Source organism: Scyliorhinus torazame, chromosome 12, assembly GCF_047496885.1.
Source record: "Scyliorhinus torazame isolate Kashiwa2021f chromosome 12, sScyTor2.1, whole genome shotgun sequence".
Lineage (NCBI taxonomy): Eukaryota > Metazoa > Chordata > Chondrichthyes > Carcharhiniformes > Scyliorhinidae > Scyliorhinus > Scyliorhinus torazame.
Genome location: NC_092718.1, coordinates 20,896,970 through 20,909,589, shown reverse-complemented (window position 1 = coordinate 20,909,589; position 12,620 = coordinate 20,896,970). Strand labels below are relative to the sequence as shown.

Here is a 12,620-nt window from a genome sequence, read left to right as displayed (position 1 = left end):
CAGTGACCCAGCGGCGAATCGAACCAGGGACCCTGGAGCTGTGGAGCAATTGTGCTAACCACAATGCTACCAAAAACTAAATATTAATAGAACTATCAAATAGCAAAAATAAATAAAATATTTTCACTTTGGGCGCAGCACATGTCTCTCTCAGTCAATGCTGTGAGCAATCAGAACACACCTCACTTCACTCTCCCTCACTTTACGTGCGGATCACTTTAGTCATATCGGTAAGAAAAAATCTACGCGGACGGAAATCACGGAATGTGTCAGACTCTGCACGCGGGCAACGGTCAACAAAATGCCTCGTTGGCCGTATGCAGAACCCAGATGGGCCGAATGCGGCCCTCATGTTATAGGTTGCCCACCACTGACCTGATCCATCAGGAATGGAGGCCACAACATCACAAATGCAAAGTCACTTGGCCTTAAGGTCTTGCTATTTATAAAACTGTTTAATTCCATCGAGACAATACAAGAACACAAGAAAAAGGAGCAGCGGACCATTCATTCCCCCGAACTGATCTGCCATTCAATGAGATCATGGCTGATCTGATCGTGGCGTCAACGCCACTTCCCTAACTGCCCGCCATGATCCTCAAATCTAAAATCTTGAATACATTCATAGAATCACAAAATGTACAGTGCAGGCCATTCAGCCCACCGAGTCCGTCCTGCCCCTTGGAAAGAGCACCCTACCTAAGCCCACATCCCCACCCTATCCCAACAACCCCACCCAACCTTTTTAAGGACATTTTAGCATGGCCAAGCCACCTAACCTGCACATCTTTGGACTTTGGGAGGAAACCGGAGCACCCAGAGGAAACCCATGCAGACTCTGCACAGAGAGTGGCCCAAGCTGGGAATTGAACCTGGGACGCTGGAGCTGTGAAGCAACTGTGCTAACCACTGTGCTACCGTGCTGCCCTAAAGGCTGAGTTAGACAACGACACAGCCTCCACTGAAAATTCGAAAGATTATCAATGTATATTCAACCTCCTTCACAACTCCAGGTCGCAAAAATGCATATTGCCGCAATGGAATTAATGCGGCACTTTAGGAGAGGACAACCTATTCATTATTTGGCTCCTGTGCTCCATAAACTAACCATTACAATAGTAGAATCCTGGTGGTTACTGAATGATTCAGTAATCAATTTTATTCACACTTTGGATGCAGAGGGAGCACATGGCTCAATGACTCAATACTGAGGCTAGAAAAAAATTGCCAAAATGTCATTACATTGCTCCCTCATCGGGTGACACCAGGAAGTTATAATTATTCTCTGCTCTCTGTCGATTTAGGTGGTCTCAGCAGCTGTCCTCAATGCCGAGTGTTAGGGAGGCAGAGGAAAATCAGCTAGCTATTCCACTGCAGGGTATGGATAAAGGATGAATCAAGATCGGTCTTGACTGTGTTGTCCTCCAGAGGTAACATAGCCCTCCAGCACTAACCGCCTACACTCAAATCAGCGGGAAGGGCGATATATAGAGTCCAGCATGCGTAAACGGCAAAAATTAGTAAAGCAGGTAATAATCATAGAATCCCTACAGTGCAGGAGGCCATTCAGTCCATCATATCTGTGGTTGTCCCCCTCTCGAACAGATATACCCCTTTGGATACTGTCGGGGGGGATAGCCTATCAGGGGAAAACAGCAGCAGCCAGAGCAGTGGCACCACGGCTGGCTCTGATGTTCAGAAGGGAGGGTCAAAGCGCAGAAGAGTAATAGTAATAGGGGACTCTATAGTCAGGGGCACAGATAGGCGCTTCTGTGGACGTGAAAGAGACTCCAGGATGGTATGTTGCCTCCCTGGTGCCAGGGTCCAGGATGTCTCCGAACGGGTAGAGGGAATCCTGAAGGGGGAGGGCAAACAGGCAGAGGTCGTTGTACATATTGGTACTAACGACATAGGCAGGAAGGGGCATGAGGTCCTGCAGCAGGAGTTCAGGGAGCTAGGCAGAAAGTTAAAAGACAGGACCTCGAGGGTTGTAATCTCGGGATTACTCCCTGTGCCACGTGCCAGTGAGGCTAGAAATAGGAAGATAGAGCAGATAAACACGTGGCTAAACAGCTGGTGTAGGAGGGAGGGTTTCCATTATCTGGACCACTGGGAGCTCTTCCGGGGCAGGTGTGACCTGTATAAGAAGGACGGGTTGCATCTAAACCGGAGAGGCATAAATATCCTGGCCGCGAGGTTTGCTAGTGTCACACGGGAGGGTTTAAACTAGTATGGCAGGGGGTGGGCACGGGAGCAATAGGTGAGAAGGTGAGAGCATTGAGGGAGAACTAGGGAATAGGGACAGTGTGGCTCTGAGGCAGAGCAGACGGGGAGAAGCTGCTGAACACAGCGGGTCTGGTGGCCTGAAGTGCATATGTTTTAATGCAAGGAGCATTACGGGTAAGGCAGATGAACTTAGAGCTTGGATTAGTACTTGGAACTATGATGTTGTTGCCATTACAGAGACCTGGTTGAGGGAAGGGCAGGATTGGCAGCTAAACGTTCCAGGATTTAGATGTTTCAGGCGGGATAGAGGGGGATGTAAAAGGGGAGGCGGAGTTGCGCTACTTGTTCGGGAGAATATCACAGCTGTACTGCGAGAGGACACCTCAGAGGGCAGTGAGGCTATATGGGTAGAGATCAGGAATAAGAAGGGTGCAGTCACAATGTTGGGGGTATACTACAGGCCTCCCAACAGCCAGCGGGAGATAGAGGAGCAGATAGGTAGACAGATTTTGGAAAAGAGTAAAAACAACAGGGTTGTGCTGATGGGAGACTTCAACTTTCCCAATATTGACTGGGACTCACTTAGTGCCAGGGGCTTAGACGGGGCGGAGTTTGTAAGGAGCATCCAGGAGGGCTTCTTAAAACAATATGTAGACAGTCCAACTAGGGAAGGGGCGGTACTGGACCTGGTATTGGGGAATGAGCCCGGCCAGGTGGTAGATGTTTCAGTAGGGGAGCATTTCGGTAACAGTGACCACAATTCAGTAAGTTTTAAAGTACTGGTGGACAAGGATAAGAGTGGTCCGAGGATGAATGTGCTAAATTGGGGGAAGGTTAATTATAACAATATTAGGCGGGAACTGAAGAACATAGATTGGGGGCGGATGTCTGAGGGCAAATCAACATCTGACATGTGGGAGGCTTTCAAGTGGCAGTTGAAAGGAATACAGGACCGGCATGTTCCTGTGAGGAAGAAAGATAAATACGGCAATTTTCGGGAACCTTGGATGACGAGTGATATTGTAGGCCTCGTCAAAAAGAAAAAGGAGGCATTTGTCAGGGCTAAAAGGCTGGGAACAGACAAAGCCTGCGTGGAATATAAGGAAAGTAGGAAGGAACTTAAGCAAGGAGTCAGGAGGGCTAGAAGGGGTCACGAAAAGTCATTGGCAAATAGGGTTAAGGAAAATCCCAAGGCTTTTTACATGTACATAAAAAGCAAGAGGGTAGCCAGGGAAAGGGTTGGCCCACTGAAGGATAGGCAAGGGAGTCTATGTGTGGAGCCAGAGGAAATGGGCGAGGTACTAAATGAATACTTTGCATCAGTATTCACCAAAGAGAAGGAATTGGTAGATGTTGAGTCTGGAGAAGGGGGTGTAGATAGCCTGGGTCACATTGTGATCCAAAAAGACGAGGTGTTGGGTGTCTTAAAAAATATTAAGGTAGATAAGTCCCCAGGGCCTGATGGGATCTACCCCAGAATACTGAAGGAGGCTGGAGAGGAAATTGCTGAGGCCTTGACAGAAATCTTTGGATCCTCACTGTCTTCAGGGAATGTCCCGGAGGACTGGAGAATAGCCAATGTTGTTCCTCTGTTTAAGAAGGGTAGCAAGGATAATCCCGGGAACTACAGGCCGGTGAGCCTTACTTCAGTGGTAGGGAAATTACTGGAGAGAATTCTTCGAGACAGGATCTACTCCCATTTGGAAGCAAATGGACGTATTAGTGAGAGGCAGCACGGTTTTGTGAAGGGGAGGTCGTGTCTCACTAACTTGATAAGAGTTTTTCGAGGAGGTCACTAAGATGATTGATGCAGGTAGGGCAGTAGATGTTGTCTATATGGACTTCAGTAAGGCCTTTGACAAGGTCCCTCATGGTAGACTAGTACAAAAGGTGAAGTCACACGGGATCAGGGGTGAGCTGGCAAGGTGGATACAGAACTGGCTAGGCCATAGAAGGCAGAGAGTAGCAATGGAGGGATGCTTTTCTAATTGGAGGGCTGTGACCAGTGGTGTTCCACAGGGATCAGTGCTGGGACCTTTGCTCTTTGTAGTATATATAAATGATTTGGAGGAAAATGTAACTGGTCTGATTAGTAAGTTTGCAGACACAAAGGTTGGTGGAATTGCGGATAGCGATGAGGACTGTCGGAGGATACAGCAGGATTTAGATTGTCTGGAGACTTGGGCGTAGAGATGGCAGATGGTGTTTAATCCGGACAAATGTGAGGTAATGCATTTTGGAAGGGCTAATGCAGGTAGGGAATATACAGTGAATGGTAGAACCCTCAAGAGTATTGAAAGTCAAAGAGATCTAGGAGCACAGGTCCACAGGTCATTGAAAGGGGCAACACAGGTGGAGAAGGTAGTCAAGAAGGCATACGGCATGCTTGCCTTCATTGGCCGGGGCATTGAGTATAAGAATTGGCAAGTCATGTTGCAGCTGTATAGAACCTTAGTTAGGCCACACTTGGAGTATAGTATTCAATTCTGGTCGCCACACTACCAGAAGGATGTGGAGGCTTTAGAGAGGGTGCTGAAGAGATTTACCAGAATGTTGCCTGGTATGGAGGGCATTAGCTATGAGGAGCGATTGAATAAACTCGGTTTGTTCTCACTGGAACGAAGGAGGTTGAGGGGAGACCTGATAGAGGTATACAAAATTATGAGGGGCATAGACAGAGTGGATAGTCAGAGGCTTTTCCCCAGGGTAGAGGGGTCAATTACTAGGGGGCATAGGTTTAAGGTGAGAGGGGCAAGGTTTAGAGTAGATGTACGAGGCAAGTTTTTTACGCAGAGGGTAGTGGGTGCCTGGAACTCGCTACCGGAGGAGGTAGTGGAAGCAGGGACGATAGGGACATTTAAGGGGCATCTTGACAAATATATGAATAGGATGGGAATAGTCTCATCCTATTCATAGGGTGAGACTAGGACTCATACGGACCCAGGAAGTGTAGAAGATTATAGTTTAGTCGGGCAGCATGGTCGGCACGGGCTTGGAGGGCCGAAGGGCCTGTTCCTGTGCTGTACATTTCTTTGTTCTTTGTTATATCTGTACCAACCCTTCGAAAGACCACCCTACCTTGTCCCACTCCCCCGCAACCCCACCCAACCTAAAGGAAAGTTTATCATTGCCAATCCACCTAACCTGCACATCATTGTACTGTGGGAGAAAACCGGAGCACGCGGAGGAAACCCACGCAGACACGGGGTGAAAGTGCAAACTCCACACAGTCAGCCAGCCAAGGTCGGAATCGAACCCGGGTCCCTGGCACTGCGAGGCAACTGTGCTAACCACTGCGTCATCCCCAAGAGTAGAGGGTTTGAAAAAAAGACAAAATTAATTTTACAAAACCTTCATTAGACCCTGAACTTCCACCTCTCCGTGATCTCCTCACCACAACATCAGCTGAGCTCTTACTTATAATACTGCTTCTGTGAGGCTGACATTTCCACCCTCAGAATCTGTTCAACTTTGGCAGGAAGTGATTTTTCAACATCTTTCTTCACTCGGCGCAGCAGGAAGGGTTCCAGCACCCTGTGGAGACTTTGGAAACCATTTTCTCTTCCCTTCCCATGTTCCTCTTCAAAGTCCTCCCAGGCATCAAACCTGGAGCGGAAAGAAAATTCAGATGCGAATGGTACATAGAATTTACAGTGCTGAAGGTGGACATTTGGCCCATCGAGTCTGCACAGTTCTTGGAAAGAGCACCCTACTTAAGTCCACACCTCCACCCTATTCCCGTAACCCAGTGACCCCACCTAACATTTTTTGGACACCAAGGGCAATTTAGCACGGCCAATCCACCTAACCTGCACAACTTTGGACTGTGGGAGGAAACCGGAGCATCCGGAGGAAACCCACGCAGACATGGGGAGAACGTGCAGAAACCGCTCAGACAGTGACCCAAGCCAGGAATCGAACCTGGGACCCTGGAGCTGTGAAGCAACTGTGCAAACCACTGTTCTACCGTGCTGCACATGTCTTAAAGGAATAACATGCCACACAGCATCGCCAGCCAGGCAGCACTCCTTCAGTGCCACACTTTGTGAGAATCGCTGCACCTTTTTTGATGCAAGACCTGAGGCTTAATGAATCATAGAATCCCAGAATGATGGGGAGATGCCGGCGTTGGACTGGGGTGAGCACAGTAAGAAGTTTTACAACACCAGGTTAAAGTCCAACAGGTTTGTTTTGATGTCACTAGCTTTCGGAGCACTGCTCCTTCCTCAGGTGAATGAAATGAAAATGAAATGAAAATCGCTTATTGTCATGAGTAGGCTTCAATGAAGTTACTGTGAAAAGACCCTAGTCGCCACATTCCGGCGCCTGTTCGGGGAGGCTGGTACGGGAATTGAACCGTGCTGCTGGCCCGCCTTGGTCTGCTTTAAAAGCCAGCGATTTAGCCCAGTGTGCTAAACCAGCCCCTATGAATGAAGAGGTATTTTCCAGAAACATATATATAGACAGATTCAAAGTTGCCAGACAATGCTTGGAATACGAGCATCAGCAGGTGATTAAATCTTTACAGATCCAGAGATGGGGTAACCCATGGGCAGAATCCCAGAAGGCAGCCATTTGACCAATCATGCCTGTGCTAGCTCTGTACAGGCTGTGCACGTTCTCTCTCTCTCTGTAACCCTGCAAATCTTTCCCAGAGGATGCACAATGAAGGGATCTGGGATGTAATCTGAATCCCAGGGATAATCATAATCTGTCCTGCTTACACCACATGTTAGGCAAGTTATTCAAATTGGATACAAACATAATCAATCCCATTACATCTGACTAAATGGGCAACAAATCAATCTAACCTCTCATTCCCCACTGCTATCTATTAACATTAGCTCAAAAGCAAATGCGAGGACATGGCTGAGTGTGGTCTTCAATAAGCCGGATACTATTCACCCAAAAGGTACATACAGGATGGAGACTGCATGCATCAGGTGATGACGGGCAGCCTGTACCTGTGGAGCAGTTCTCAGCGTCAATGTGGTCAGGCTTACGGGAATGGGGCGGGTTGGCAGGGGAATTAACTAAACCTAGTTGCAAATCTTGATCCAAGACCGTATTTCTTTCCGCTTTAAGAGGTTGGCTTACTTTTCAGGCATGATGAAGTGCAGGAGGGACCAGAGCTCCTTCAGCGAGTTCTGCAGTGGAGTCCCCGTTATCAGCAGCCGATGGTTGGACTTGAAATCAATCAGAGTCCGGTACAAGAGGGAGTCATCATTCTTCAATCGGTGAGCTTCGTCCACTCCCAGGAAAGCCCAGTTTATGCTCCCCAAAACATTCTGACAAGAAAAACACAAGTCTCGGTAAGAATTGATGACTGAATTTTCAGCACAAATAAAAGGCACTCAGCCAATGGGGCTTGTGCCCCATCGCTCCGTGGTGGGGTTTTCTATTCTAATGTCAGTACTTTTGCTCTTTCCCCATACCCTTTGATTATTTTCTTCTTCCAGCATTTATCTAACTCGCGCTTAACCCTTATGACCAACTCAGCATCCCGACAGCCATTTGTGGTAAAGCATTCCATAACTTCACAATCCTTTCGAGTGGAAAATATTCTTTGCTATCGCTCCCTCTGTGCCAATTCTGAAATTACGCCTCTTGGTTACCAGTCCAGTTTCATCTCAAGGTTATCAAATTCCCAGTCAACTTGTCCCAGAGTATGTTACCTTATCTTTGAGCAGAATTTCGTATGTCGTTATCAACACATTAAACTTCATCCTCTTTGTCTCAGGGTGTAACCAGTCATATTCCCTGATCTGTAACAGAAAATGTTAATGAGCTGTGCGCCGGACGTTAATGTTCACCGGCGGTCATGCAATATCAACAGGCCCGGGGTCCTAGTCCTTGAACGAGTGTGCCCACCAACCAAATGCTGGTTTATATCGCGCACAACAGGGAATGGCCTTCAACCATTAGTAGATTGCTGAGGCCTTGACAGAAATATTTGGATCCTCGCTGTCTTCAGGGGATGTCCCGGAGGACTGGAGAATAGCCAATGTTGTTCCTCTGTTTAAGAAGGGTAGCAAGGATAATCCCGGGAACTACAGGCCGGTGAGCCTTACTTCAGTGGTAGGGAAATTACTGGAGAGAATTCTTCGAGACAGGATCTACTCCCATTTGGAAGCAAATGGACGTATTAGTGAGAGGCAGCACGGTTTTGTGAAGGGGAGGTCGTGTCTCACTAACTTGATAGAGTTTTTCGAGGAGGTCACTAAGATGATTGATGCAGGTAGGGCAGTAGATGTTGTCTATATGGACTTCAGTAAGGCCTTTGACAAGGTCCCTCATGGTAGACTAGTACAAAAGGTGAAGTCACAAGGGATCGGGGTGAACTGGCAAGGTGGATACAGAACTGGCTAGGCCATAGAAGGCAGAGAGTAGCAATGGAGGGATGCTTTTCTAATTGGAGGGCTGTGACCAGTGGTGTTCCACAGGGATCAGTGCTGGGACCTTTGCTCTTTGTAGTATATATAAATGATTTGGAGGAAAATGTAACTGGTCTGATTAGTAAGTTTGCAGACGACACAAAGGTTGGTGGAATTGCGGATAGCGATGAGGACTGTCTGAGGATACAGCAGGATTTAGATTGTCTGGAGACTTGGGCGGAGAGATGGCAGATGGAGTTTGATCCGGACAAATGTGAGGTAATGCATTTTGGAAGGGCTAATGCAGGTAGGGAATATACAGTGAATTGTAGAACCCTCAAGAGTATTGAAAGTCAAAGAGATCTAGGAGTACAGGTCCACAGGTCATTGAAAGGGGCAACACAGGTGGAGAAGGTAGTCAAGAAGGCATACGGCATGCTTGCCTTCATTGGCCGGGGCATTGAGTATAAGAATTGGCAGGTCATGTTGCAGCTGTATAGAACCTTAGTTAGGCCACACTTGGAGTATAGCGTTCAATTCTGGTCGCCACACTACCAGAAGGATGTGGAGGCTTTAGAGAGGGTGCTGAAGAGATTTACCAGAATGTTGCCTGGTATGGAGGGCATAAGCTATGAGGAGCGATTGAATAAACTCGGTTTGTTCTCAATGGAACGAAGGAGGTTGAGGGGCGACCTGATAGAGGTATACAAAATTATGAGGGGCATAGACAGAGTGGATAGTCAGAGGCTTTTCCCCAGGGTAGAGGGGTCAATTACTAGGGGGCATAGGTTTAAGGTGAGAGGGGCAAGGTTTAGAGTAGATGTACGAGGCAAGTTTTTTTACACAGAGGGTAGTGGGTGCCTGGAACTCACTACCGGAGGAGGTAGTGGAAGCAGGGACGATAGGGACATTTAAGGGGCATCTTGACAAATATATGAATAGGATGGGAATAGAAGGATACGGACCCAGGAAGTGTAGAAGATTGTAGTTTAGTCGGGCAGTATGGTCGGCACGGGCTTGGAGGGCCGAAGGGCCTGTTCCTGTGCTGTACATTTCTTTGTTCTTTGTTCTTGTTTTAGATCTTATAACCTCAGGCTCTACATCCAGTCAGGAAAAACCCAATGTCCGCAACACTTGGAAGCAATTTACCAACCTGTTTGAGGACCTGTTGTGACCAGCAATCAATGAGGTGGCGGTGGGCGGTGTGCATGGGGGGGGCGGGGGGGACCGTAACGAATGAAAGGGGAGGGGCTAAGGAAAAGGGGGGAGGGGAGACACCACCCAGAGTACAGGGGCAGGAGGGCCCAAAGGGTACCGAGGGAAAGAAAAATACATGGGTGCGGCCACGGCAACAACAGGGTGTTGCCTTGGTTAGCCTCAAACACCCGCCCCTGGTATGTTTTAACACCATGGGGCAACATGTTGGTAGTTAAAACAGTACGGTTGTGGTAACCGATTACTGGGAGCTCAGTGTTAATATGCCTCGTATCTGTATGTGTTTCCTATGTATTCATATTTGTTTATTTCGGCCTTTTCTAAAGTTTTTTTATTTTTCTGGCAACGTTGTTACAAATAAATGCAAAACCAATAAATGAAAAAGCCCAATGTTAGCTCCTTGATCAGTCAACTAGTCAAGGTAGGGAGTGACTGAACCACCAAGAATGGAAAGGTCCCAGGTCTTTCTGCCTCCAGCTCCTCACAAGGTGACTGCTCAGTTTCTCCATCGGGGCTGGTTTAGTACAGGGCTAAATCGCTGGCTTTGAAAGCAGACCAAGGCAGGCCAGCAGCACGGTTCAATTCCCGTACCAGCCTCCCCGGTCAGGTGCCGGAATGTGGCGACTATGGGCTTTTCACAGTAACTTCATTTGAAGCCTACTTGAAATTAAATGAAATGAAAATCGCTTATTGTCACAAGTAGGCTTCAAACGAAGTTACTGTGAAAAGCCCCTAGTCGCCACATTCCGGCACCTGTTCGGGGAGGCTGGTACGGGAATTGAACCATGCTGCTGGCCTGCCTTGGTCTGCTTTAAAAGCCAGCTATTTAGCCCAGTGTGCTAAACCGGCCCCTACTTGTGACAATAAGCGATTTTTCATTTTTCATTTCAGGTTCTGGTTTGTTATCTCATCTCAGCAAAGTTGCAAAAAGCAACTTTACAATTTGTCTCAAAACGTCTTGGGAGATGTGTGTGTGGGGGGGAAGAAAGAGTGAAAGAATATGAAAAGCTGGCTCACTACTCAAATCCTGATCACAATCCAACAAACCCTCAAGGGAAACGAGAAGAGACAACAGGAAGGACAAATGATGTTTGACTGGGCTGTCTGCATTGTTAAATAGTTGCTTAGAAACCCAATAGCATTTAGACAATTATCCGAGCAGGAACACACCATCGAAGCATATTCCAGCCTGGTAACTGAGTAACATCCAGATCGCACGGAAACGTAGTGGAGCTGGAGTACCAAAAGGCACAATGAGCCCACTGGCCTGCAGGAGAAAAACAAACAATTGCAATAAGACTTTTTGAGGGATGACCCCACCCAAGACATTAATGAGCCAGCTTCTCAGAAGCCTATCGATCTGAGCCCTTTCCGTATCCGACACAATTTCAAACTCCCACTGTTTCCCGATCAGCGGCAAGCGTTCGTCAGCAAGGTGCCGTACTAACCGTATTGCGGCTCATGACATCGCCAATGTAGACGACCACATTCATGTTGGGCTCCCAGATGTCAAACTCTCGCTGCCAGGAGGTGAGGGTGGAGAGCGGGACGACCAGTAGGAAGGGACCGTAGAGCTGATGCTGGTTGAACAAGTTCGAGAGGAACGAGATGGTTTGGATCGTTTTGCCCAGACCCATTTCGTCAGCTAGAATCACACTGTTACACCTGGGAGGGGGAGAAGACAAAATACATACAGTGAACTCACCGAGCCAAGACAAATGCGCAGAGAGTCCAGGAATTAACTATTAAAACACCAAAATTACAACAGCAACTTCCATAGCTTTGCCATATAAAGACACATCAAAGTGCTTTACAGGGGCATTACAAAACAAAATGCAACACAAAGTCACGTAAGGAGATAGATGGGCAGATGCGTCACATTAATTTACGACACCGAAGGGGCCATTCAAGTTCAAAAGCTTGGTCAAAGAGATAGGTTTTAAAGTAAAGGAGAAAGTCAGGTAAAGGGGTAGCAAAGTTTGGGAAGAGAACTGCAGAGCTTAGGGCAAAGGAAGCTGATGGTATGGCCACCAATAATGAAGTGATTTTTAACAAATTCATTCATGCGATGTGGACACCACCAACTGGACCAGCGTATGCTGCCCATCCCTAATTGCCCATGAGCTGAGCAGCCATTTCAGGGGGCAACCAAGAGTCAACCACATTGCTGTGGGTCTGGAGTCACGTGTAGGCCAGACCAGGTAAAGATGGCAGATTTCATTCCCTGACTAACTAGTCAGGTCTTTTCGACAATGGTTTCCAGGTGATCATTAGACATTTAATTCCAGATTTTCATTGAATTCAAATTTCACCATCTGCCGTGGTGAGATTCGAACCAGGGTCCCCATTACTAGTCATATGCCACTGCCTTTCCTGCTTACAATCAGGGATGTTCAACAGGCCAAGATTGGAGGGGCACAGATATTTCTGAGGGTTGTGGGGTTGGAGTCGCTAACAGAGATACAGAAGGGAACAAGTCCACAAAGTGTTTTAAAAACTAGGTTGATAATTTTAAAATAGAGGCATTGTTTAGTTGAGAGCCAGTGTAGGTCAGCGAGCACAGGAGTGATAGGTGAATGGGATTTGGTATAAATTAGGTCAATAAGAAGCAGGGCTTTGGCTGGTTTCAAGTTTATGATGTGTAGAATGTGAGAGAGGAACCAGGAACACATTGGAATTGTCCTATCTGTGCTTTTGCTATCTCCAGATGAGGGTTTCAGCATGAAACGAAGGGGCAGAGTCAAACAATGCTATGTGGATGGTCTTATTGACAGCATGGAGAAGTGGTTGAAGGTCCATCTCTGG

General features: G+C 47.4%; 1 protein-coding gene across 4 annotated transcripts in view; it reads right to left on the bottom strand.

The window, feature by feature from the left end:
* chd2 (chromodomain helicase DNA binding protein 2) overlaps nucleotides 1-12,620 on the bottom strand; it is a 104,006-nt gene that overhangs the window by 38,956 nt on the left and 52,430 nt on the right. For all 4 annotated transcript variants that reach the window (XM_072470515.1, XM_072470516.1, XM_072470518.1 and 1 more), the window contains 4 exons: nucleotides 11,264-11,480; nucleotides 7,902-7,991; nucleotides 7,324-7,514; nucleotides 5,644-5,832 (listed from right to left, as the gene is read on the bottom strand). In XM_072470515.1, coding sequence (XP_072326616.1) covers nucleotides 5,644-5,832; nucleotides 7,324-7,514; nucleotides 7,902-7,991; nucleotides 11,264-11,480 — 687 coding nt within the window. The remainder of the gene's footprint in view (nucleotides 1-5,643; nucleotides 5,833-7,323; nucleotides 7,515-7,901; nucleotides 7,992-11,263; nucleotides 11,481-12,620) is intronic.